General features: G+C 41.4%; 1 protein-coding gene across 2 annotated transcripts; it reads left to right on the top strand.

Moving 5' to 3' along the window:
• Positions 1 to 18,004: 18,004 nt before the first annotated feature.
• On the top strand, positions 18,005 to 26,636 carry LOC103973916 (uncharacterized). Of its 2 annotated transcripts, none has more exons than XM_009388591.3 (3): positions 18,005 to 19,887; positions 19,995 to 21,049; positions 26,223 to 26,636. In XM_009388591.3, the coding sequence occupies exons 1-3, from the start codon at positions 18,484 to 18,486 to the stop codon at positions 26,353 to 26,355; spliced, it is 2,592 nt and encodes an 863-aa protein (XP_009386866.2). In that variant the 5' UTR covers positions 18,005 to 18,483; the 3' UTR covers positions 26,356 to 26,636. The 2 variants fall into 2 exon arrangements, with proteins under 2 accessions (XP_009386866.2, XP_009386865.2); XM_009388590.3 differs by having other exon boundaries at positions 26,196 to 26,636.
• The last annotated feature ends 277 nt before the right edge of the window (positions 26,637 to 26,913 follow it).

Genomic DNA, 26,913 nt, shown 5'->3' with positions numbered 1-26,913 from the left:
GGTCAAGATTGACCGAACCACTCTAAATCTCGGTTTGCATTTACTTTGAGCATTTTATCTTTACTGCAAACCTCCTTAATAGCTTACTGCCCTCTACGCTTTTAACGAACGAGTTTCTAAGTTCAGAGCTTTCCGAATCTGCGTTTAGACGTAAATCAGCTTTTTCGTACGATCATCATATTTCAGTTTACGTTTACGTTTAGACTTCAATCATAACTGCAAACTGCCTTCTGCGCATTTATAAAACATATCTCAAAGTTCAGTATCTTCAGAATCGGCATTTAGACGTAAACTGGTTTTATCGTACGAACGTCGCTTTTCAGTTTGCGCTTGCATTCTGATTTCCATCATAAACTGCAAATTGCCTTCGTAGATTTACTTTAACATCATCTTGCTTAATCTTAAGTTAAAGTAATCTTAGAATCGACTTTTACATCGAAATCATTTTTATCAAACGAACGCAGCTTTCGGTTTTAATCGCAGAAAGTTTTCCGCTGCACTAATTCACCCCCCCCCCCTCTTAGTGCTCTTGATCCTAACAAGTGCTCCCAGGATGCATGGTGTACTTTGAAGTATGACTTTCCTTTAGGATTTGATTCTTGATATCTGGTTCATTTGGTACACATACCCTCTCCCGAAATCTCAATAGGCCATCCTTTGAAACTTGAAATTTTGGCTTCAATTCCTTTTCTACTTCATTCCTCAAGTAGATTAAACGTGGATCTCGTAATTGTCCTTCCTTAATTTATTGAATAAGATCATATTGCACTTGAATGGAGGCCATCAATATCATTGAGTCTTGCTCTTTCCTCATAGCTTTCAAATCAAAATTTTCTTCTAATAACTTCCATTGCTTCACGACCAGACTAGCCATAAAATTTGTAGATTTTCTACTAAGTGCATCAGCTACAACATTGGCTTTGCCCGGGTGATAACGGATGGCACAATCATAATCCTTTAGAAGTTCTATCCATCTTCGCTGCCTCATGTTTAACTCTTTCTGAGTAAAAATATATTTTAAACTCTTGTGATCAGTAAAGATTTCAAATTGTCAACCATACAAATAATGTCTCCAAATCTTTAGAGCAAAAACAATTGCTGCCAATTCCAAATCATGAGTTGGATAATTCAATTCATAACCTTTTAGCTGCCTAGAAATATAAGCAATCACTCTCCCTTCTTGCATCAAAATACATCCAAGGCCCTTTCTTGAAGCATCAGTATAAACTACAAATCCCTCACTACCACTTGGAATAGTGAGAATAGGGGCACTAATCAATCTTCTTTTTAACTCTTGAAAACTTTACTCACAATCATCACCCCATACAAATTTCACATTCTTTTTAGTGAGGTTGGTGAGAGGTTGAGCGATTCGAGAAAATCCCTCCACAAATCTCCTGTAATAGCCTACCATGCCCAAGAAGCTTCTAACTTCTGTTACATTTGTTGGTACATCCCATTCAACTACAACTTCCACTTTCTTTGGATCAACAGATATACCATTCCCTGAAATCACATGGTCTAAGAAAGCAACTTCATTCAACCAAAATTCACATTTGCTGAACTTTGCATACAACTTATTTTCTCTTAGTATGGACAATACATTTCTCAAGTGTTCCTCATGCTCATGATTACTCCTTGAATATACCAATATATCATCAATGAATACAATTACATAATCATCCAAGAGCGGTTGAAATATCCTATTCATTAGTTCCATAAAAGCTGCAGGGGCATTAGTCAAACCAAAAGGTATCACCAAGAATTTATAGTGACCATATCGAGTTCTAAAAGCTGTTTTTGGAATATCCTCCTCCTTGATCTTCAACTGATAGTAACATGACCTCAGGTTAATCTTAGAGAATACTTGTGCACCCTGCAGTTGATCATACAAATCATCAATTCTGGGTATGTGATACTTATTTTTTATGGTCACCTGATTCAACTGTTTATAATCAATACAAAGCCTCAATGTTCCATCCTTCTTCTTCACTAATAATGTCACATCCTGAATTTTTTTTTTTCATATATTTTCACACAGGCCAAATAAATAAACATCACTTTATTCATCATCTATAACCATTTATTACAATTCATTTAATCATCAAATTACAAATAGAAAAGTTAACTTCAAGAGTCATCCAAGTGGCTCTACCTATCGGTAGAGGAAGGTTCGCTCTCCATTGGAATCCGATTTAGTACTAGAGAGAGGCTGCTCTGAAAATCAAAAACAAAGAAAATTCAGCAATGCTGAGTAGGAACCCCAAAAGTCAAATCAAAATAAATACATGATCAAAATTCAATCAATCATCCCATTGGCGTATATCAAGTACCCGAAGGAGCACTCCCCCAACAGCGGATGGAGAGGCTTTATCCTACGGGATGAGTTTGTGTTCTCCCAACAGCGGATGGAGGCAAACTCATATCACACTCCCAACAGCGGATGAAGTGGTGTCCCACACCCGCCAAAGTGGGGACACGTTCCTCCCAACAGCGGATGGAGGAACCGTCCAACCGCCACGTCTGACGGCCCGCTAATCCCCGAAGGGAATCGCCCTACCTGCTCTCGGCAGGAAAATTATAGAATCTCACACTGGTCATATCCATTTCGGGATGAAATAACATATTTAAAACATCTCTTTCAAAAATCATCAATATCAAATAATATAAATTAGCCCTCAATTGACTTGAACTCTAGTTTAATTGATTCAATTGAACTCGATTTACTAGAGCCTAACTGAACTGATCTCTAATCCGTATTTAACTGGTCTGGAACCACCCTAGACTAGTATAATTTAGACTAGATTAAGTTCAATTTAGGTTAAACTAACTCGAATAAGTCAATCAATTCGGAATCACCCTGAATTGATCTAGACTAATCAAGTCTAGTTTAGTTCAATCAATATTTGGGCTCAAGTTCAATAATAATATTGGGCTAGATTGAGCCAGTCCATCTACTGGTCATGTGCATTATACATGATTGAGCATGCATTACATAAAACTGGCTCAGCCTTGGCCCATGGACTAGTCATAGCATATACCCATTAACAACATAAATAAAAATATAATAATACATTAAAAGATAGATGAGGAGAAAAACTTTAATACAAAGAAATAACATTCACTAGAAATCATAAGACATTAAAAGAGGGACTAGGAGATAAGTTTTAATACAAGGAAATAACTTTCTAAATTCAAATAAAAATCATGTTTTCAACACATAAAATTTCAACATATTCTAGTCACATTTTAAATCATTCAGAATAATATATTTTAAATTTCAGATCAAAGAATATAAAAAAAAAGGGATTTTAGATAACATATTCTAGTCTAACAAGATTTTAATCCAGATAAGATTAAAGATAAACTGTAATATAAAAAATATATCATATAAAATATATACCTTTTTAAAATATTTAATTCTACAATAAAAACCTTAATCATGGGTCAAAGAATATTATGAATACTTTAACTGATTATTTTAAGACAAAAAAAATTTGACATTTAAAGAATTGATACATTTTTCAAACTATAAAACTTTCAACATTTAAAGAATCAAAATAAAAGCTAAAACTTTTAAGAAAGGTAGGGAAACCTACCTCTTGTCAATAGGGTGTAACTCCTCGTTCTCTTGTCAACAGGGTGTAACTCCTCGTTCCTCCCACTGCCAGGCTCGACTAGGTGAGGAACGAAGGAGAGAGATCCCTCTCCTTTAAATAGGAGGAGGTGAGCCTCTATTAAGGGAAATAAATTTTAATTTTCGTATTTATTTAATATAAATTATTTCCATTTAATATACTGACAAATATGATATCATTATATTTGGAATACTTACTAGTTATTTTCTTAATTCATATCAACAAGGAAGTAGATTAAGATTTCCTTAAATTATAATAACAAGTAAGGAAAGAAAATCAATTCCTAACTTAAATATTTGATGTAATTACATTTCTCCCTACCTATAGGAAATTTGGTCCCCAAATTTAGCTTACCTTAATAGAATAGATGAGGATACTGCTCTCGCATATCTTCTTCTCTTTCCCATGTTGCCTCTTGGTCTGAATGGTGTTGCTAACAAATCTTTACCAAAGGTATAATTTTGTTCCTTAGAACATGTTCTTTTCTTTTCAAGATCTGGGTTGGTTGTTCTCTAAAAGTGACATAATCTCGTAATTGTAGAGGTTGGTAAGATATGACATGTGATGGATCCCTGATATATCTTCGAAGCATTGACACGTGGAATACATCATGGATGCTAGCCAAAGCCGGGGGCAATGCCAATCTGTATGCTACAGGCCCAACCTTTTGTAAGATCTCAAATGGCCAATAAATCTTGGGGCTAACTTCCCCCTTTGACCACACCTCATAACTACCTTGGTTGGCGACACCTTTAAGAAGACATGCTCACCAATTTCGAACTCTAGATCTCTTCGCCTTCGATCTGCATAACTTCTTTTCTGATGACTTTAAGCGGTTAATAATCTTTGACGTATAATTCGAATATTATCAGCATCTTTTTGAATTAATTGAGGCCCCAAAAGCTTCTGTTCTCCTACCTCATCCCAATATACAGGTGATCTGCACTTTCTTCCATAAAGAGCTTCAAATGGAGCCATCTGTATGTTAGAGTGATAACTATTATTATAAGAAAACTCAATTAGATGCAAGTGCATATCTCAACTCCCACCAAAGTCCAAAGCACATGCTCTTAAGAGGTCTTCAAGAGTTTGTATTGTCCTTTCAGATTGGCAATCAGTTTGGTGGTGAAAAGCTGTACTAAACTTTAACTGCGTGCCCAAAGATTTTTTTAGACTTCCCCAAAATTTAGAGGTGAATCTTGGATCTCTATCTGAGATAATGTTAACTGGCACCCCATGATATCGAATAATTTCTTTAATATATAAGCTTGCTAGTTTATCTAATGAATACTTCTTGTTAATAGGGAGGAAGTGAGTAGATTTAGTAAGTCTGTCTACTATTACCCAAATTTCGTCATATCCTTTCACAGTCTTGGGTAATCCTGTCACGAAATCCATAGTGACTTGCTCCCACTTCCATTCAGGAATCAAAATCCTTTGTAATTTTCCTATAGGTACTCGATGTTCTATCTTCACTTGTTGGCATATCAAACATTTAGAAACAAATTCTGCTATATCTCTCTTCATACCACGCCACCAATAGTTGGCGTAAATCTCGATACATCTTAGTAGTCCCGGGATGGATGTTAAATTTTGATCTATGTGCCTCATCCAATAATTGCATCTTTACTGGATGACTTTCAGGAACACAAAGTCGATTATGGAATGTAATAGAACCATCTTCGGCTTGGAGGAATTCAGGTCTAGATCCTTGAGCTATGTCCTTAACTATCATTTGAAGATATGTATCTTCCTTCTGACTTTTTTTAACCTTTTCCACCAAATATGATTATGCCATCAGACACGCAAGAAAACCTTTATTTATCTCCGATAAAAGTTTAAGTTTTAAGTCTGCCAACTCCGTTATCATAGAATTCCTTTGAATATTCATATAGGCTACAAGACTATAGGTATTTCTGCTTAAGGCATCAGCAACTACATTAGCTTTCCCAGGATGGTAGTTGATATTAAAATCATAATCCTTTAGAAAGTCCAACCACCTTCTTTGTCTCATATTTAAATCTTTCTATGTGAAAATATATTTGAGACTCTTATGATCCGTGAAGATTTCAAAAGTCTGTCCATAGAGATAATGCCTCCAAATTTTCAGTGCAGAAATGATAGCTGCTAACTCTAAGTCATGAGTAGGATAGTTCTTCTCATGAGGATTTAATTGCCTCGATGCATAAGCAACTACCCCCTCGTTTTGTATTAGAACGCAACCAAGCCCTTGTAGTGAGGCGTCGCTATACACTACAAAACCTTCTCCCCCCGAAGGAATCACCAATATAGGAGCACTGATTAATTCCTTCTTCAATTCTTGAAAACTTTGTTGACATTTATCATCCCACATAAACTTTATATTCTTTTGTGTCAATCTGGTCAATGATGCTACTATTTTTGAAAAGTCTTCTACGAATCTTCTATAGTATCCAACCAAACCTAAAAAACTTCTAATCTTTGAAACATTAGAAGGTTGCTTCCATTTTATCACGGCTTCAATCTTATGAGGGTCAATAGATATACCAGCACTTGAAATTACATGACCGAGAAACATAATTTCATTAAGCCAGAAGTTGCTCTTGCTTAGTTTGGCATATAGTCTCTCTTGCCTTAGGACTTCCAAAACTATCTTAAGATGGTGTTCATGCTCTGCTATGCTTTTAGAGTAGATCAAGATATCATCAATGAACACAATTACAAATTTATCAAGATAAGGGTGGAACACCCTATTCATAAGATCCATGAAGGCAGCCAGTGCATTTGTGAGTCCAAAAGGCATTGCTAAGAATTCATAATGACCATATCTTGTTCTAAAAGCAGTTTTTTTTTTTTTTTTTACGTCTCCTTCCCTTATCTTCAGTTGATGATACCCAAATCTTAAATCAATTTTCGAGTATACCTGAGTACCTTGAAGTTGATCAAATAGGTCATCTATTCGGGGAAGGGGATATTTATTCTTTATGGTCACTTGATTGAGTTGTCTATAATCGATGCATAGTCGCATAGATCCATCTTTCTTCTTCACAAATAGGATAGGGGCACCCCAAGGTGATACACTGGATCGAATAAAACCCTTGTCCAAATGCTCTTGGATCTGTTTCTTTAACTCCTCCAACTCAATTGGTGTCATTCTATACAGAGGTTTAGAAATAGGTGCAGTGCTAGGTAGAAGATCAATTGTAAATTCAATCTATCTATTTTGTAGTAGTGCAAGTAGATTTTCGGGAAAAACATCTGGAAAATCCCGTACAATGGGGATGTCCTTTAATACTGGCTTCTTAGATTCTTCTCCAAAAATAAAGGTCAAGTATCCTTGACATCCTTTGAGTAATAATTGGGTAGCACTCAAAGTTGAAATAATATAAGGGAACTTTTCCTGAATCCCAATGAACTTGAAAGATGGTTGATCTAAGGGTGAAAAAGTAATAGTCTTCCGGAAACAATCGACACTTGCATGGTATGTTGAAAGTCAATCCATACCCAAGATAGCATCGAAATCTTGAAATTCTAGTATAATAAGATCTACTAGCAAATCATGACCTTTAATAGTAATAACACAGTTTCTATATATCTGATCAACTGTCAAAGAGTTTCCAACTTATTATTTGTATGAACACCTCTCCGAGTGCGTACACTAGTAGTGTTACGGTAAGTAACCTTTTAGCCGTGACCTGGGGGCCAACGCGGCTGGTTCGGGGCTCCAAATGACTGGTTCGGGCGAGGTTTCCCTTGGGATGTCGTGGTGGCTGATGGAAGGAATATGCCTGGGAATCCCCGTGACGCCGAGTGGGTCCGGCAACGGGTCGGGTACCTGCACGAAGGTCGGGGCGGTTGCTCGGCCTGACCCCTCCGACGATCAAGTTAGTGATGGCGGAGAGGAGTCTGTTTTTTTCGCCTCCCCCCCTTCCGTTGGGAACCGGGGGGGTATTTATAAGTGGGTTGGATGTTACCTGATGTGCCATCTCGTCGGGGCAGGGTCGTACCTCTGATGGCGTCAGTCGTCGTGGGCGTTGCGTGGAGGGCCGAGCTGCTGCAGGGTATGGGGGGTGTCAATCGGTGCCTTCGCCTGCCTCGGCCGGCCCCGAGGGGTCAACCGAGGGGGTTGTTCGGGTACGGTGGGTGTGGGCGAGTGTCGCGTTGTTGTTAATGCTCGTTCTAGGGCGGCGTGCCGCGCTGGGCGTCCGACGTGGGGGGGGCGTTTCGTGTCTAATCCGGGGTATTACGTCACGTCAGCGTTTTACCCTATCATATGCGCCACCCCCCCCGAGAGGAGCCATGCGTCAGTTCGGTATGTGGGAAGTTCGGCGCATGGCTTCCTACTTCAAGTGCGTCCCTTAGGCAGGCCCGAGCGGCGTGCCGTGGACGGGTCGGTCGCGTGAACGCTCCCCGAGCGGCGCCAGGTCGAGACACGCCGTTTGAACGGGGGGCGGAGCAGGGCTGGAGTTGACTGGGCAATGGGGCCGACGAGGACCGATGGGCGTGGTGCACGTGGGATGAATGCTCGGGTGTGGTCTCGGGAGGTGATGGAAGCGAGAGCCGAGGAGCACCATGCGGGCGGGGTGACCGTGTAAGAGCGATCTCGGGAAGGCGTAGAGCCGGGGGCCGAGGAGCGCCATGCAGGCGGGGTGACCGCGCAAGAGCGATCTCGGGAAGGCGTAGAGCCGGGGGCCGAGGAGCGCCATGCAGGCGGGGTGACCGCGCAAGAGCGATCTCGGGAAGGCGTAGAGCCGGGGGCCGAGGAGCGCCATGCAGGCGGGGTGACCGCGCAAGAGCGATCTCGGGAAGGCGTAGAGCCGGGGGCCGAGGAGCGCCATGCAAGCGGGGTGACCGTGCAAGAGCGATCTCGGGAAGGCGTAGAGCCGGGGGCCGAGGAGCGCCATGCAAGCGGGGTGACCGCGCAAGAGCGATCTCGGGAAAGCGTAGAGCCGGGGGCCGAGGAGCGCAATGCAGGCGGGGTGACCGTGCAAGAGCGATCTCGGGAAGGCGTAGAGCCAGGGGCCGAGGAGCGCTATGCAGGCGGGGTGACCGTGCAAGAGCGATCTCGGGAAGGCGTAGAGCCGGGGGCCGAGGAGCGCCATGCAGGCGGGGTGACCGCGCAAGAGCGATCTCGGGAAGGCGTAGAGCCGGGGGCCGAGGACTCTGATTTTGATTTTGGCGGCAGCGGGGGTCGAAAAGTTACCGCGCTTTGACTTTATCCGCCGAAAGGGGGAGCTGGCCGCACGTCTTCGGGCGTTGGAGTCGAGGCGTCCGGCTGCTACCGCTTCCGCGGGGTTGCCACGTCGAGGCCTCATTAAGACAGAGCGTCGTTGGGTGTCTTCCGATGCGACGCGACGGCCATGCGCGTGCGCTAGTGAGCTGTTGCCCGCCCTCGGGAGGCGGAAGGGCCTTGATCCTGGTGAGGCATCGCTTTTAAGCAGTAGTCGTTAGAGTTTTCCTCTATCTTCTGCTGCAGCGTTCCTCCCTTCGGGTACCGTTGTCGCTCCCTCAGTCCCTTTCCCGGCCCCCTGCATCATCCTTTCCTCTTCCTAAGGTCAGTGGAGATGCCGCCTTCTTCCTCTTCTTTCTCTTCCTCTCCCATTCCGTCCTCTTCTTCTTCTTCCATCGTCGGAGCCGGGGAGGGGGACCCTCCCTCGTCCCCCGCTGAATCTTCCGATGCGAAAGTGGCACGGGCTCTCGAAGCCTTAATGTGGGCGCACGACCTGGACTCCGTTGTGAGCGGGTCTGCGCTGGGGGGACTCCGGGAGCGTTACAGTATCCCGGAGGACCACCTTCTCAGTGCCCCCGAGCCGGGGCAGCGGGCGTATGACCCGGTCCCTAAGGGCTTTGCCCTGTCCCTTGATGCCCTGGAGGCGGGCTTGCGCTTTCCTCTTCACCCTCTCATCGTTTCTTGCCTGTCCCTTTGGCGGATATCGCCATCTCAGATGGCACCTAACTCTTGGCGTTACCTAGTGGCATTCCTGGGGGAATGTCACTACGCCGACATTACCCCTAGCCTCGACCTTTTCCTCTCTTGTTATCGTCTTTGCAAGGGTTCGGGGGGCTATTTCCTGTCGGCCCGGACGGGTTTTTGTGTCGGGGGGCCCCCTTCCAGCAACAAGGGGTGGAAGGGGAGGTTTTTCTACATTAGCCGCTCTCAAGACTGGGGTTTCGGGGTTCGATGGTCCGCGAGGGCGGTTGACAACACCACCCCCTGTTTGGGCGACGCAGAGCGGCAAGCCCTGGGGAGGCTCCGAGAGATCCTCCCTAGGTCACAGGCCATTCGGACTATGACCGAGCAGTGGCTGGTCGAGGCGGGCCTTAGCCCGATGCCTCAGGGTATGTTTTGACGGCATTTGGTTTGGGTTTTGGGGTGGCTGGCTTTTCGGGACTGACCCGTTTTGTTTCCTGCAGAAATGGTGAACCTCCACTCGCTTCTGGGGGCTGAGACGCCTGAGCCCCCTCTTCCTGCTCCGTCGGCCGACCCGGAGCCCTCTCTCCCCGCCCCGCCGGCTGGCCCGCAGCTTGGCTCGGAGGCGGCTCCGCTGGAGGTCGAGGCTGAGCGCCCTCCGAAGAAGGCGAAGACGACCCCGTCGAGGGCCCCTGAGGCGGGCCCGCGTCATGGCGGGGCTGGACCTAGCCGACGGGCAAGCGGGAAACGTCCCCGCCCGGTCTCCGTGTGTGACCTGTGTCGACTCCCAACCGGCGATGGGGAGCCGTTCCAGACACGGCTGGCGAGCGAGGTCCCGCCCGGGGAGTCCAGCGAGCCTCTGGTGGCGCGCTGGGGAGGCTTGACCCGGGGGGATAGGGTGTGGGCCGGAGGGGATCCCTCCGCCACGTTCCTCCGAGGGGCGCTCCATCCCGACATGGCTCGGGACTTGTACATTCTTCCATCGGACGAGTTGCTTAATAAGTCCGCCCAGTCGCTGACCTGGGTACGTACGTTTCTGTTTCTATGTTCACCCGTCCGACGCCGGTCTTCCTGAACTGTTCCCCTTAATGCAGGGTCTCCACCACGCTGTGACCCTGATGGACAGGGTGCGCGACGCTGGCCGGGTCATTGGTGGCCTTGTCAACCGCAATGCCGAGTTGCATCGGGAGATCGAGGAGGTTCGGGCCGGGGCTGGCCCGGAGGCTGTGGCGGCTGCCGAGCAGCGGGCATCAGACCTGGAGGCGGAGGCGGCGCGCCTCCGGTTGGAGCTCGGGGCCTCTAAGAAGGCCAACGATGGCCTTCAAAAGACAATAAGGGTGGAGCGGGCTGAGCTCCGCCTTGTGAAGTCGGAGGCAAGCTCCCTCAGTAAGCAGCTAGAGGAGGCAAAGGCCGAAGCGAGGGTGACCTCAGACGCGTTAGCCGAGGCGAAGGCCGAGGCGAAGGCGGCCTCGGACGCATTGGCAGAGGAGGTCCGGCTTCGCCCTGTGAAGGACAAGGAGGCCCTCGAGACGTACAAGAAGTCGAGGGGGTTTGAGCTCGGGCTGACGTGGACGGGGCGCGTATCTTTTGAATATGGGTACCGGGTTGCCACGTCCCGCTTCCGCGTTCGCCACCCTGGTCTCGAGGTGGAGGAGAACCCTTTCGCTCGTCATCCCGAGGATCAGGGGGTGGACATGCCCGAGGAGGTCCCCTTCGACGATCGCTTGGAGGAGCCTCAGCAATAAGGACAGGGGTCCTATGCTTTTGTTTTTGCTAGTTGGTCGGTCTTTTGTAAGTCGGGTCTTGTATGATGTTTTTTGCTATCTTCAATAGAAAAAACTTTTTTCTCCCTTGGTCTTTTATCGTTTTCCTCTTCTGGAAAAGCTTCCTTGTTTCATACGAAGAACTTCTTAAGGTTCTCGGCGTTCCAGGTTCTTGGTAAAGGGCGACCGCTTGCCGACGTGAGTCGGTAAGTGCCTGGTCGGACTACCTCGACGACCCGATAAGGTCCTTCCCATTTGGGGGCTAGCTTTCCCCTGGCTCGGGTCGGGTCGCTAACTTCGGTCTTTCGGAGGACCAGGTCGCCTAACTTTATCGGTCGAGGGCGCACTTTCCTGTTGTAGACCCTGGCGATTGCTCTCTGATAAGAGAGGATCTTCAAGTGCGCATCGGCGCGTCGCTCCTCGAGCGCGTCGAGGTTTGCGCGAAGTCCTTCGTTGGAGACTTCCTCGTCGTAGCCCTTCGTCCGGAGGGTGGAGATAGCTATCTCGGGTGGCAAGACGGCTTCGGTCCCGAACGTCAAGCTATACGGGGACTCCCCGGTTGCCGCCTTGGGGGTGGTGCGCAGCGACCACAGGACACTGGGAAGCTCGTCTGTCCAGGCCGATTGGGCCGAGGAGCATATCATACATACTGAATAAATCAATTTTCATGCACGATACTGAATAAATCAATCATCATTATGAGCATATCATACATATTAAGCATTTATCAATATTTTGATCATGATACCAAACATTCATCATTTAAAGCATTCATTATACGTCATTTTGGTAACAAATCATAGCATTTCAAATCATGATGGCATTAATTTTGTCAAATTATATCCTACCATGCATGATCAAAACTTCTTCACATTTTATCATTGTAAACAAGAAAGAAGAAGGGAAGAACATGATGGTGTAAAATATTTCAATCATTTCAAGGCATATAAGCCATAAATACAAGGAAATCATGTAATGAAAAATAAGACTATGTAAATACTAAAAGACATGATTCATAAATAATTTCTTTAATAAAATGCAAGAAGTCAGGGTGAACAATCTTGATTTAGATAAAGTTTCAAAACATAATTATCAAGATCATGATTAGTTTTATAGATCTCCTCTTTAGTAAATGGTAAAAGGGAACATAGGAGTACAAAGAAGATATCTTGAATAAAAAAATCTTAAATAATTTCAAGAGATCAAGATCATGATTTGAATAAAACTCACTCAAATTCAAATTATCAAATCAAAATCATTTTTAAGAGATTCATAAAAATCAATAAGATAGAGAAAAAAAATTTTCAAGAACAATGTTTTCTCTTTTTAGTTGTTTAAATTCATGTGATTTATTTCATAGAAATATTCCATTTTTATTTAAATAAAATATGCATCAATATTTAAAACCAAAAAGGTCACTTTCATTACCATAAAAGTCGATAATCCATAAATCTGAAGAATCATCATGCACAATTTCGAAATATAAATTTATTAAGCATGATCTCATTATATTATTTCATCAAGTATGATTTCGTAAAGTATTTTCAATTAAATACAAAGATTATCAAGATACACATTATCACTTTATCATATCATTAAAACAACTAGCATGATTTAGGTCTAACATTTTGTTCCTTTATCATATGTAATTTTCATAATTATTTTTAAAATTACTAGCATGATAAACATGATTCCTAATTTTTTTATTTTCATAACATTATTAAACATGTAATTTTTTAAGAAAATTAATTCTAAACTAAATTAAAATAACTCATAAAAAGTATTATGTAATTTTAAAATAAATTAAAGACATTTTGATTACCTCATTGTCGAAAATCGTTAAAGCGTAGTTTGTCATCTCGCCTTTGTTGGATTGTCTTTCTTCTTCGAATGAGCTCATTTCGTTCAAGATTGCTTCATTCTTCTTGCGTTCATAGCAACTAGTTGCGTTCTTTTTAAGTTTATTTTTGTTCTTCAACTTTTGTTTTGTTAACTTTTTAAATTCTTTGTGAGTTTAAGTTTACCATCACTTGAGCTTATGCTCGAGTGGTCTTCAATTATTCTAAGTACCAAATCTTTCCTGTTCTTTGGAAGGTGGTTTTATTTATCATATTCATCATGTGCATTGTGCACCAATTCATATATCATCAATGAACCGATAAGTTCTTCGAGTGAAAAAATATTTAAATTTTTTGTTTATTGTATTATCGTTACTTTGGATTCCCAAGTTTTAGAAAGTGATCTTAAGATCTTATTAACGAGTTCAAAATCCAAAAAACTTTTACCAAGAGCTTTTAAACCATTGACAACATCCGTAAAATAGGTGTACATGTCAACAATTGTTTCACTTTTCATTCGAAAAAATTTAAAATCATGTATTAAAAAATTAACTTTAGAATCCTTAACTTTGCTAGTGCCTTCGTGTGTGATTTCAAGAGTGTGCCAAATGTCGAAAGCTGTTTCGCACATAGAAACCCGATTAAACTTGTTTTTGTCTAAGGCACAAAATAAGGCATTCATAGCCTTCGCATTTAAAGAAAATGTCTTCTTCTCCAAATTATTCGAATGGTTCATTGGAAAAGAAGACATTTGAAAACCAAATTCGACTATGTACCATAAATCAAGATTTAATGAAAGCAAGAAAACTCTCATTCGAGTTTTTCAATAAGTGTAGTTCGTCCCATTGAAAAAGGGACGACGAATGAGAGAGTGACCCTCTTGAAAGCCGAAAAGAGCCATTTCTATTTGGGTGTTAAACCAAATTAGAAAACGAGGCTCTGATACCAATTGTTAGGATCGGGGTCGGCACTAAGAGGGGGGAGTGAATTAGTGCAGTGGTAAAATCATGTCAACTTCGTAAAATCTTCGTATAACAAAAAATGTTTCCGACAAAAATCGATTTCGAAAACTTAACTTGAAAGTATTTTCATAAAGATAGCTTGAAAGCATACAGAAGATGCGTAGTGAATGTAAAAAGCAAGTAAGAAGGTTTACAGTTAAAGTAATATGCTAAACAGAAATGCAAACCAGAGAACACGCCAATTTATAGTGGTTCGGTCGTCGTGACCTACATCTACTCCGCCGATTCCTCTTTTGTCGAGGCCACCGGCATCCACTAGCAATCTTTCTTTACTAGGCAAAGATCAACCTCCTTCATACACCCCTCTTCTCCTTTTACCGGGTTTAGGAGACAACCCTTACAAGCACTCACTCTCCTCTTACAGAATTCTAATACTTAGACTTGAGGAGGATTCTCACAAGGGATTTCTATAGTGTTTTTCTACTTTTGAACTCTCTGTGCTTGAGTATGTTAACCAGAGATGAGAGGGGTATTTATAGGCTTCAAGTTGATTCAAACTTGGAGCCTAAAACTTTCCCATCTCGGGTTCCCCGAGCACGGTCGGTACCACTACCTTCGCTGGGCAGTACCATCGCCCAGTGTCAGTCTGACACTGACACTACCCTGGGCGGTACCATCACTTGGGGGGCAATGCTGGGTAGTACCACCGCCTGGCACCTTGCTAGAATCGGTACAAACACCCAGACTAACGGTACAACTGCCTGACATAGTCTCGAAGACTGTGCCACGATGGTGAGACTTCTTGGGACACTATTTGGGCCTCTTATTGGGCCCAACACAGTCCTTACATGGGCCTAGATGGCCCCTAATTGGGTTGGCCCAAATCTAAACTCAATTATGTGCTAACTACGAAATCTAAGATATAATCTGAGCTAAATAAGTCCGTAAGTTTATTCTTCCGGCAAGCTTCCGGCGATCTTCCGGTGAACCTCCGACGATCTCTTGGCAATGTTCTGGGGACTCTCAGTAAGCTCCTGGACTTCATGATGATCTTCTTGGCGAGTTTCGATGAGCTTCTCTAGCAAGCTCCGAGACTTCTTGACTGGTTCCGATAGAACTTCCGACGAACGTTTGGACTTCCGACGAACTATGGAACTCCCAACGAAGTCATGTCCTTAACTCCAGGACTTCATTTTGCTATATACCTTACTATCGTAGTTAATCCCGCACATGTAAAATATACTTCGATCTAAACAATTAATACTAAGCATTAATCAAGTTGTCCGACATGTCATTGGTCCCTCGATGCTTCGTTCGATTCTTTGGCGCATAGTCCTCTCTTACGGCCTATTGCCCAATCGGTTAGTTGACTCTGCAACTCCGATATCCTTGGTGCAATATTCGCTCTTCTTGGCCCGATGCCTGAATCCACGGCCCGAAGCCTTCTGTCGATACATCAACCGTTCATCCGGCTCGACGTCCAATCTTCTGACATGTTTTCCCCTAGCACAACATGATTTTTCCTGCTTTAATTATCTCATCCTGATCAAAGCATCCTACGTCACTCAAAACGTAGATTAAAACATAAATACATATCAATTGGTTTCATTATCAAAATACGAGATTCAACAATTATTTGTACACTTGCAGCTATCATGTAAAGTTCATGTTTGCATCGCAATGATTTATATAGGCACATGCATTCCCTTATTCCGCATGTGTTTCTGATATGTACCAACCTTATTGTTCATAATGCCCTTTTGTACTCTGGTGTTTGTGGGATTGTTTGGACCTTGGCTAGAAATGGTAAAGGGTATGTGTTTAGAGCCCGCGATACTCTGTCGACTCCCTTTGTCTTCATCAAGACGTGGATGGATGACGCTCCCAGATGTGGGAGATTATGTTTGAGATCCCACTTCACCTTCTATATGTTTGACATGATATCCAAGGCTTTAATTGTGTTTCTATGCATGCTTTGGATAAAAATGAAATGAATGCAATGTCATGTGACATTTGAGCTTCTATTCATCTTTTATTCTTTAATATATTTTCAAAATATTTATATGTCTTTGTTATGTCTTGAAATATACCATATGTCATGGATATGCTCCATATGTCATGGATATGCTTCTTATGTCAATGATATGCTTCAATTACTTTTCCTCGATTATATGAACAAAACATGCTTCGAACGAAACGACATCGTAATTCTGCATTCAAACAAAACATGCCTATGTTTTCATCTTGTATCTCTGCTTTGTATTTTTGATACCTTATTTGTTTAAAAACTGTCCCCTTTGCTATGGATATGTTATTCACTTGCTGAGCTTTATATGCTCACCCTGTTACTATATAAAATTTTTAGGATAGCTTAATGCTCGCTAAAATGTGTAAATTGGGTTGAAGCAGTGGAAAGCTAGATGATTTTGGGGCAAATATTTCGTACTTGGTAGGTTGATGTTGTATAAGTTCCTTTTGTGTGTAATGAAATATCAATGACAAATCTAGATTGATGTATCTTATAAATATTTGAAAAGTACTTTTTATGTTAGGATTTTGGGAATGTTAAGTTTAAGCTATGTAATGATATAAACTTGTGGTATATATTGGTTCTGTGATTATATAGATTACCATGCTTATGAATTTACGATATGGTTATGACACAATTGACCTACACGGATTGGCATCGTGCGACGCCGTCTTGAGCTTTTCGGGATGGCTGTACCGTGATGATGTCATTCGTATGGAGGGGGCAACAAGCAACTATCCGCCACGTGTGTGTTGCACGCCACATCATACTTGAGGTTCCATGTCTGCATCATCGTGTCTCCTTGCCAGGGTCTACGTGGACAATACCAAAATATGCCCTATCATATATATATATATATATATATATATATATATATATATATATATATATATATATATAATTATAATGCAAACAACGAGACTCAAACTTTTACTTAACATAAAAAATAAATTAACATGATCATACGAGTCATGTAAAATTCATTAGTACATAACAAATATGTGGTAGGTGGCATAACAAATATTCCTGTAGCATATATTAAGGGTCAATTTTAATTAGGCATGCCTTGCTATGTTAGCTACTATGTTTTAGCTGACATATCTGAATACCTTCTAACTCGAATATATTAAATGTGTGTTGTGCAGCTCAACGCAACGCATTTATTTGACTTGGCTAATACCCGAACCAACTATTCTAAGCAGATTCTAGCCCAACCTAATCCACTTTGGGCGAGTTGGTCTTCTAGTCTTACCTAATCACGTAAAGACAAATCGTATGATTATTTCATGATGAAAGAAATAACGCAAGGAATTGTTGCCAACAAATTTCCCAAGCAATTATAAGATTCGACAAATTAGAGATAGCAAATTATGAACAAGCAAAATCCACACATTTTGTGACCAATGTGAGTTTGGAGTTTGGTCCACTTGTACGATTTGCCTCACGATCATAGCTATTTGTTGTAAACATGTCACATGCATCTCAAGTTAAGTTAATCATGCATACCCAAACACAAAAGGCAGCTTCAAATGGTATTAGTGGGGTCATAATAGACTTATGTGTGCATGTGGGCCGTGGACTTGCCAGGTATAAATAGTGTGGGTTTCAACCTATGTGCATGGCCATATATGGGCTCTGCAAAAAAAGTTGACCCTCACAAAAGTCATAAATGCTCACACTCGTCATGTTCTTTTACCAATTGACTGTTGCCACATTTAATATCATGTCATATTAAAACCTAAAAATAAAATACGTACGTAACACACGTAGACAATCCATTCATTCTCTTGGAATACATGGATAAACTATTGGAGCAAATAAGAAAAAGGACGGGTGTGGTATATGTATGCGTGTGTGTGATGTAGAGCAATACGATACCGACTCTCCTCTTTTTGTTGTTTCCTTCCAACTGCGTCTCGAGGCCATGGGCGCGGACCGGTCCCCAAAATTAGGGTTTTCGCCATGAAGGACCTCTCGAGTGTGTAAGTCACCGATTGCCCCCATTCCTTTCGATTCCTCCAATCCTGCACTGTTAACTCCCTAATTCACTGCCCGAGGAAGCCTCGCTTCTTGATTGCTTGCTTGATTGAGTTTGCGAGTGGATTACGGCTCCGAGATTCGGAGACCTGCGATTCTAGGGTTAGGTTTTTGCGCCATTGGGTTGCTTCGTGGCTAGGAATTGGGCGATTCTTGCAAGTTTTGCTTCTTCTGAAGAAATTGTCGTCTAAAAGGCCGCAGATCGGAACGTGGGTCGAGGAAGACGGGGGGCCGGAGGAGGAAATTTCATTCTAGGGTTTGTAGATTGCTGTATTTTGCGGTCGTTGGCGATTGGTTTCTCTGATTTCGCAGTTGGTTCGGGGATAATGTGTATACTTTGTGTGGTTCAGAGGTGGTCACGGAGGATCGCCACCTTGCTGCCCTGGCTGCTGATCCCCTTGCTCCTGTTCTGGGCCATGTCGCCGTTCCTCCCACCAGGGCTCCGGTTTGAGATCACCTCGCCCCGGCTCGCCTGTGTAATGGTCCTCCTTGTGACCCTCTTCTGGTACGAGATCTTGATGCCTCAGTTGTCTCTCTGGCGGAGCCGCCGGTCGGCTCGCCTGCGGGAGCGCAGGCGTGCCCTTGCGATTGAGATGCAGAAGCTTCGGAAGACTGCCACCCGCAGCTGCCGCAACTGTCACACTCCATACCGAGACCAGAACCCAGGTGGAGGCCGTTTCATGTGCTCTTACTGCGGACATGTTTCTAAGAGGCCGGTCCTGGACCTTCCACGGTCAGTTGGGAGTTCAGGAGTCAATGATCTTGTTGGAAAGAATGGATGGATGTGTAATCAGGATTGGTCGGCCGAGGGAGGTAGGAATTGGGTCAACCCCCTCCCCCACTATTGGCTAAGGGATGATCAGTGTTCGATGGAGAGGTCATGTTCGAGTGTGGTGCTTTTTCCTTGCAAGCTGCTCTTTTGTTTCTTAGCAAGTGTGAACTGGCTGTGCCGGAAAGCTTTTAGGTTTAGCTTGAGGGAAGATGGTTCTGATGCAGTCCACAGAGGGTCATCAAATAAGAGAGGGGACAATGGAGGAAACCTGCAGGAGAGCAGATGGGAGAAAGTTAGAAGGAAAGCTGAGGAGAAGCGTCAGGCAAAGCTGGAAAAGGAGATGCTGGAAGAGGAAGAGAGAAAGCAAAGGGAGGAGGTAGCAAAGCTGGTGGAAGAAAGGAGGAGAATACGTGATGAAATGCTGAAAGCCGAGAAAGAGTTGTCAGAGAACAATGCTGCTGACAGGGAAAGGGAGAACAGGAAGGTTGCCGAGAAAGGAAGGCATGAAAGGAGGAAGGACAAGGATAAGGGATCCAGCAAAAGCAATTCTGACGTTGAGGACATAGACAAGAGGATAAGCAGGGAAAGCGAAAGAAAGCGTGAGTTTGACAAGAAGTATGAGAATGAAAGACGAGATTCATTGAAAACCACAACAGAGATACACAAGTCATATACCTCAGGGACTTTGCATGGAAATAAGGTAACAGCAAGCAAGCCTAGATACTTTTCTCGCATGACAGGTAATTTCCTATCCTCTTCTAGAGGTTTGAGTGGTGCCTCCTTTTTCGGGAGAAATACTCAGATCCCAACTACCGTTAACAAAGTTAGTAAACCAACTATTGGTTTCATGGATCATGTTTCTGAAAATAAACGAGACTCTCAAGTGGCTGGAGATAAAATGGTCAAGGCTACTTCAAATGGTGATAGTAAAGTTCAGGCGGCCAATATTCATCAGCCTGTGAGTTATGATTTGTTAAGCCTCTTCCCTTGACTGTTATGTATTTTTATTGTGTTTTTTCTAAAGTTTTGAAGTTTCTACATTAACTTTTATGTACATATGTGCAGCCAGGACAAGTTGCTCCAAGAAGAACATGGCATCAACTATTTACTTATTCAGCTGCTGTTTGTCCTTACCCTGATACAACTGCTTCTACATGTCAAAATGTGAACAACCAACTAGAAGCTCAAAGTGCACAGTTAGTTAATCAAAGATCGCCAGCTAATTATTCTGTTGATAGCCAAAATAATATGGGGCCACCATTACCTTTCACTGCCTATAGTTCAGTGGCTTCAGCCAGTGAAGCCTTTAGTAGTTCAGGCTCTTCTTTGTCAGCTGAATTATTATTTCCTTCTGCTAAAGACCCAGAACTAAGGTCAATAGCAGATGAAGCAGAACTCTTTGAAGATCCAGCCTATATTCCAGATCCGATATCCTTACTCGGGCCAGTTTCTGAATCACTTGATAATTTTCCGTTGGACTTGGGGGCTGGGTTTCTTTCCAGTGACAAGGTGGAACCTCAAGTCTTAAAAAGTGTATCTGCTTCTGGAAACATATCCAAGCCTTCTCCAATTGAGTCTCCTATCTCCAGATTGCGAGTTTCAGATGAAAAGCAAACTGTGTTTGGCCAAGCTTCATGTAATTCAAGCTCACAGGATTCACATCCTGTGAATGCAAATGCATCACAGGGTACATGGCAAATGTGGGGAACTCCGCTGGCTCAGGATGGCTTGGGACTAGGTGGACCTTCCAGCTGGTTTTTACCTATAGGGCAGAAACATCTTAAACAAGAAGTTACTGAATTTCCTTTTCCTCACAATTCTATGGCATCATTAAGTGAAAAGGAGAGTCCTACCCTTCTGGGTATACAGTCTTCTCAGCATGTTTGTGATGGTAATCACCAGAATGGAGAGACATATAGTTTACTTGGTGCTCGTATGAATATCAGCGATCATCTGATGCAGAAATCACCCTTGCAGTCATTGCCTGTTGATGGTGAAAGTCTTTCACTTCCTCCTAGTCTCATAGATACTATGCAGCACACTGACTCAACCCATAGTAGTCCAAACAGGTCATCTGCTGACTGCCATTTTGAGCCATCCCCTGCAAATTGTTGGTTCAGGTAAGTCTGTCACATTTATTACAATGATTCTGTTATTAAATCCTTTTTATTGTAGTGTTGCCAATATTTGAGTTTTTGTTCACTGTTGCATTCGGAACTCTTGTGCACATTGTCATATGCTTTGCTTAATGAAATTGAGGACCGAAGGGTATTTGTTTCTGTGGACAAATTATATGTTGTCATAGCCGGATGGGTTTGTGTATTTGGACCTAGGCTAATTTGCTGCTTGTTTGTTGGTTTTCTATCTGAAATTACATTATATTGCCTTTCCAGTTTTGTCTTTTATAATAATCAGAAGGTTGATGCGCTAGTAAAAACTGTTATCATATAATCTACCACATTGCATCTATCTGAGACTAAGTTTCCTGTTCTGATTTATGGATGGTTATATTGTATACTACATTTGGTGATTTCGCTTAGTAAATAACTTCTCTTACCAGTTCCACTTTATCTATATGCAATATCTTTGACATTATTAGCTCTTCATTGTCTTGTATCTCACCATGATACGAGCATGTCAGTTGGGAGGTACTTGTATACTTTTTGTGTGTGCTTTTTTTCTTTGCTTCTGCACTTGTTGAGATCAGGATACATGATCATCATGTGGAATGAAGATGAATTTACTCCACATGCATTTTTGAAATTGTACTAGTGTGTCTAAGCTTGGATAATCTACTCCATCCCGTCCCTTCCTCTCCCGTGTTAGTATTATATACTCTCTAGTCTGTGCTGCCAAGGACCAAACTATTGAGATGAGGCTGCATCATCATTATGTGGAATGGAGATGGACATGCCCCACTTGTCTTTTGAATTGTACTACTGTCTAAGCTAGGATACTTTGTTCCCACTCCTTTTCCTGGTCTCTTTGTTGGTTTTCTATACCTTTCCCCCCAAGAAGGAAAAACTAACTGTGATTTGGTTCCAAGTCTTCCGAACCAAAACCAGCACACAAACTGAGAGAAGATATGAAAGTTCTTTATTTTTTTAGAAGTCCCTTTAGCTTGACAATTAGACATGAAAGACAAAATCAATCTATATCATAAAGATGTAGATGCATTTTTAACTGTATCAAAGGTCAGATAAGTAGTTGTGCTTGAATAAAGTTTCATCTTCACATTGGTACATTACTCCTAATATTAGCACTTCTTAAACTTGACAGGCATAATGTGAGTGTGCATTTATCACAAAGTTCGGATCCATAGTTATTTTGTGTTATGAAGTGCTTCTATTTTGGACAACAGATAAACAGTCATAATTGATATGACAGTAAATATATGTTTTCAATATATATCTTTCTCCGAGGAAAAAGAAATCCATCTCCAACTACTGTTACAAACCATTGCCTTTGAAATTCTAATATATTGCTCTTGATGGAGCTAAAAGGTGGGGAATGGATCATGTAGTTGAGCCAAATAGCTAAGAATAAAGTTCTGATGTTCAAAATGTTTTGCCATGGTCATAAGTTGGTGTCTTGAAATGTATTCTTATTTTTTTTTTAGTTTGCCTCCCTCTATTTCTTATTTATCTTACCTAATCATAGAAGTCCATTTATCAGAAATAGGAGTTCATTATTTGGATCAATTACACTTTGTAGAACTTCCATGAGCAACAAGTAGTTTGTCCCAAGTGATGACACCAGATTATGTTTTAGAATAGATCTTCATGTAGCAGCTTTGCAGAACAATTGCCTTTGATGTCGGAAGATATTAGCCTTGATAGAGTTAGAAATGGAAGAGGGACCATATAGCTGGTTCTGAACAGTGAATGACGCCTGGATGTTTAAAATGTTTTTTGCTTGGACCATGAAGTATATTGGAATATATTATCTCCCTTCTTCCCATGTTCTTTTGGTTCTTTTCTATTCTCTTCATCACATAACAAAATTTGAAGCCTTTCTTTGTTATCTTATGACTTTTAGTTCATCTCTCTCATATGCATGTTCTCTTTTTTGACACGTTATTTTGAGACTCGTTTTATGTACCTATTCTTTAAATAGACCTTATTATGTATCCGAGAATTTCATTATATTGTTCTTTTTCATTCTATATGTTGTCGTCTATCTCTCAACTCCTTAATGAGCAAAGCTTTATAGTGACACTTAATTTTTAAATATCTGCTAGTTCTACTTTTATTTTATTGCATGTTGGTGGACTTTGAGTTACCAGATAATCTTTGAATGCTTCGATTTTGGAGCTTTTGAGTCTTTGGACTTATACTTCTTGTAACTCCACATGATGGGCCTCTATGTTTGTTTGTGGTGTAATAAATATAATAACCAGATCACTGCAGTTCCTGGGTGCCACACCTAGGGATCTTGATCTAAACATTGGACAAGTCTCTGGCAGTAAGGATGGAATTACACCATTGTAGGAAAGAAGATGAGCATACACCACTAATACATAATATGTCAAACATAAATTTTCATTCATTCAAGCATCTCGTTGGTTACAATCTTTTTCCCTTTATGTAGACCCCAAGTAAAATTTCCTGTTTACCATTCCCAGAGAATCTTCACTGTCATTTGAAGTATTAAATGATTTATTATTTTAAGAGCAAATTATACTGTATGTCAAATCACTTTTCACATAAATAATGAAGTGGAAATGGATTAGAAAGCGCTTGAAGGATATCTGATTTTAGACTTAATTTTTGTTGGTGGCTGATTCTGATACGATATGCCTGACCTGCATTAGTTTTCCAAGGCTGATTTGATTTCAATTGATTTCTTGGAGTTATAGTGAGAAATTGATTGGAAACAATTAAATTTCATTGAAATTAAATGGAGTTGGTAAATTTTGGTTGGTTATATTGATTTAATATTCTCAAGGAAGAAAGACAAACAGGAAGTGAAGAGGAAGAAGAAGTGGGAAGCCAAGATAGATGAAAAACAAGATGTAGGAATGAGAAGAAGAAAGACAAGACACAGTTTTAAAAAAAAAAGTCTGTGACCAAGAGTCTAATGGCTGACTTGGACACGGAAATCACTTGGTCCTATTTGATCCCAGGCACATCATCCAGTGGCGTTATCTCATTAAGCACATGACTTGGTGAAATAATTGGTTATTGATCAGTAAGCCTTCCAGTCAGTGCCGACTACCTTTTTAAACTTTTAAAGCATTTTCTAGAATATGGGCCCTCCTCCCCTCTTCTTTGCAATAGCTGTTGGCAACTATGAATAACCATAACATCTCTCTCTCTCTCTCTCTCTCTCTCTCTCTTTCTCTCTCTCTATCTATATATATATATATCTGTCTATCTATCTATCTATCTATATGTCTATCTCTGTGTTGACATGTTGACATTGCATAACAAGAAGGTATATGAGTTATATCATTTGTGGCTGGACCTGATGTCTTATTTGTCATCGTTTGGTTTTTGGCTTTTAAAAATGCATGATTCTAGAAATACTAGGTTGATTTTGCTCATTTTTTGGGTTCCTTGTTCAGAGGGTAAGCTTTGTAGTAGCATATGTTTTCACCATTGCAACTTTGATATAATTGTTTTCAGTGGCTAGAACTTTCTGCATATCAGGTTAGGGCTCGCATTGGATCCTCCCTAGATACTTGAGTAGCAAGAACCACATTCTGTCTAGTTATTTAGAACTTATTTTGGAGAGGGCTAAAAATGTTTTTTCCATTGGCCATACAGAAACTCTTAACCTTGTTACTTAAGATACAAGCTTCTTGGAAGTAATTTATTAATTTACATTCTCATCTGTGTTATCTTGCTGTGCCTTAACAATCTCTTGATGGACAGAAAACTTAGGATGGTTATGTTTTCTTTATAAGGAATAAGAAGGGTCAGCACTAAGAGAATATTCTAGAAAAGGGTTAGCAGGTTGCCAGATACAGCGATAGGCAGTTTCCTGGGTCTCAAAATTTGTGTTTCCACCGTGGTTCGAGTACCACTCAATTCCAATGATGTTTGGAAATCTGATGTATAAGGATTCTGCATGTCTGTAAAAGAGGTTTCCTCTTGTATGATCTATTGGGTTGTGTAGCCAGACCCACTGATTGGTCTCTTTGCCTGACATTTTATGATTACCATTGTCTTAATGCATATGATTATCTTTAAGCGGCCTTAATGTTTAAATACTATAAACAATACTTCTCTTTTTTCAATGTTCACATTGTGAGCTATTGTATGACATGGTAGGATTTATTTGATTTCTGGAGGATAAATATTAATATTCCACTGGCTGCAAGGGCCTAACTGCAGCAACCCTTATAATTTCATCTCTTATTTAAGTAATTTATCTATTTGTTAAATTAACACTTCAGTGCTACTTTGGTGCTACTAATAGGCACCATTTTCCATAGGGGGTTTTATCAAATTTGGATTTGGGCTGAATTTACCTAGGATCTGATCCTGAATGCAATAAGGAATTCTTGGAGCTAATTTAGACTCAATGTGGAAGAGTATTATCTCCTGGTGGATTTCAGATATTACACATTTTATGGGTTATGGATTGAGGATATAGTTCCAGTCAACTATTTTGCATCCAGTTTTAGGAAACTGTTCCCATATTATTAGATCGGTAGTTCATATATACTTAGCATATGTTTGACATCCCTAATTCCTTGGGACATATTTTCTCGGATGTGACATCTCAGTGGATTGGTCACTGGTAATCATTATTATCATAGTTCATTGGGATTTTCCCTTCTTCCTGTTTTATTTGTAGCAAGTCAGATTGGACAAGACAGACCACTGTTTTTAGTATTATATTGCTGGCTAACTAAAAACTAGATATATATTCATAAATTCATAAACTTTTTCAACTATAGAAAGTTGATTTGAGGATACTTGCTCCTGTCGAACCATTAGAGGTTGGACTCAGATCTTCCCTTTTTAACATGTTAGTTTGTAACCATCAATATTGTTTTGCATAATCCTTGATAATAATCTTTTCTTTTTTTTTTTCCTTTCAATGGGCCTAGGTTTTCCTAATGTATGTTCAAGTAGCGCAATTTCTTTCAATTCTGAAATTTTGTATATAGTGATATTATGCGAATTCTCTATGATAGGTAGAATGCATTTCAAAATTGGTCTTTTTTTCCTGAGGCCTCTTCCAGTTCTGAATCGTTGTATCTCAGTTTGGAACGACTAAAGAATTCTAGCTTTTGTGTATTTTTTCTCATTCCAGTGATCGTGGACTTCTGGGTCTTGGCAGGTTGGAGTGGGCACTTGATGGTCCTCAGCGAGATGAAAAGTCTACCCTTGCAAATCCAAATGTAGAAGGCTTGTTCTCGGCTAGTCCCGATACAGAATCAGTCTGGTCATTCAGTCAAAACGAGACGGTATAAAATACTAGAGAAACTGCACATTTTATTTTACTGCAAATGAAATGGTCATTTCACTAGCATGAATAGATGGCATGCATTGATTGATGCATTCATGCATCCCTTCAAGATGCTCATTAGTCTTGGTAGAATGAATCCATATGCTAGCCGGGTCATAGTGAAGCTCATCGTTTCTTTTCCATTCCCCCCCTGGTGGGTTGTCATTTTAAAATGATATTTATGCCCTTTGCAATCAATTCTAACCTATCTCTGGCATAATGCTGATAAAGGTTTTAGACCTATAATTGAGAGTAGAGATTGCATCCCTGTGAATTAGACCGTCGACTGCAACATGACTAAGCACATTGGCCACGAACAATCTTGTGCAGGAATTTTAAGTTTTGATGGTGATAAAATAGCATTCAACTCTGGAACTTGCATTCTTATTCATGAATGAACAACATATTAGCAACAACTGCAAAGATTGCAACATTTTCTTTTGTAGGATTAGTTTGCCATGAAAGCTCCAATCGTGGGGTACAGTGGTATATGGTTCGTGAAGACAATGCTTTGGTAGGATTT

The sequence above is a fragment of the Musa acuminata genome, chromosome BXJ2-1, assembly GCF_036884655.1.
Source record: "Musa acuminata AAA Group cultivar baxijiao chromosome BXJ2-1, Cavendish_Baxijiao_AAA, whole genome shotgun sequence".
In the NCBI taxonomy this organism is placed as follows: domain Eukaryota; kingdom Viridiplantae; phylum Streptophyta; class Magnoliopsida; order Zingiberales; family Musaceae; genus Musa; species Musa acuminata.
This window is presented reverse-complemented; position numbering and strand designations above follow the sequence as displayed.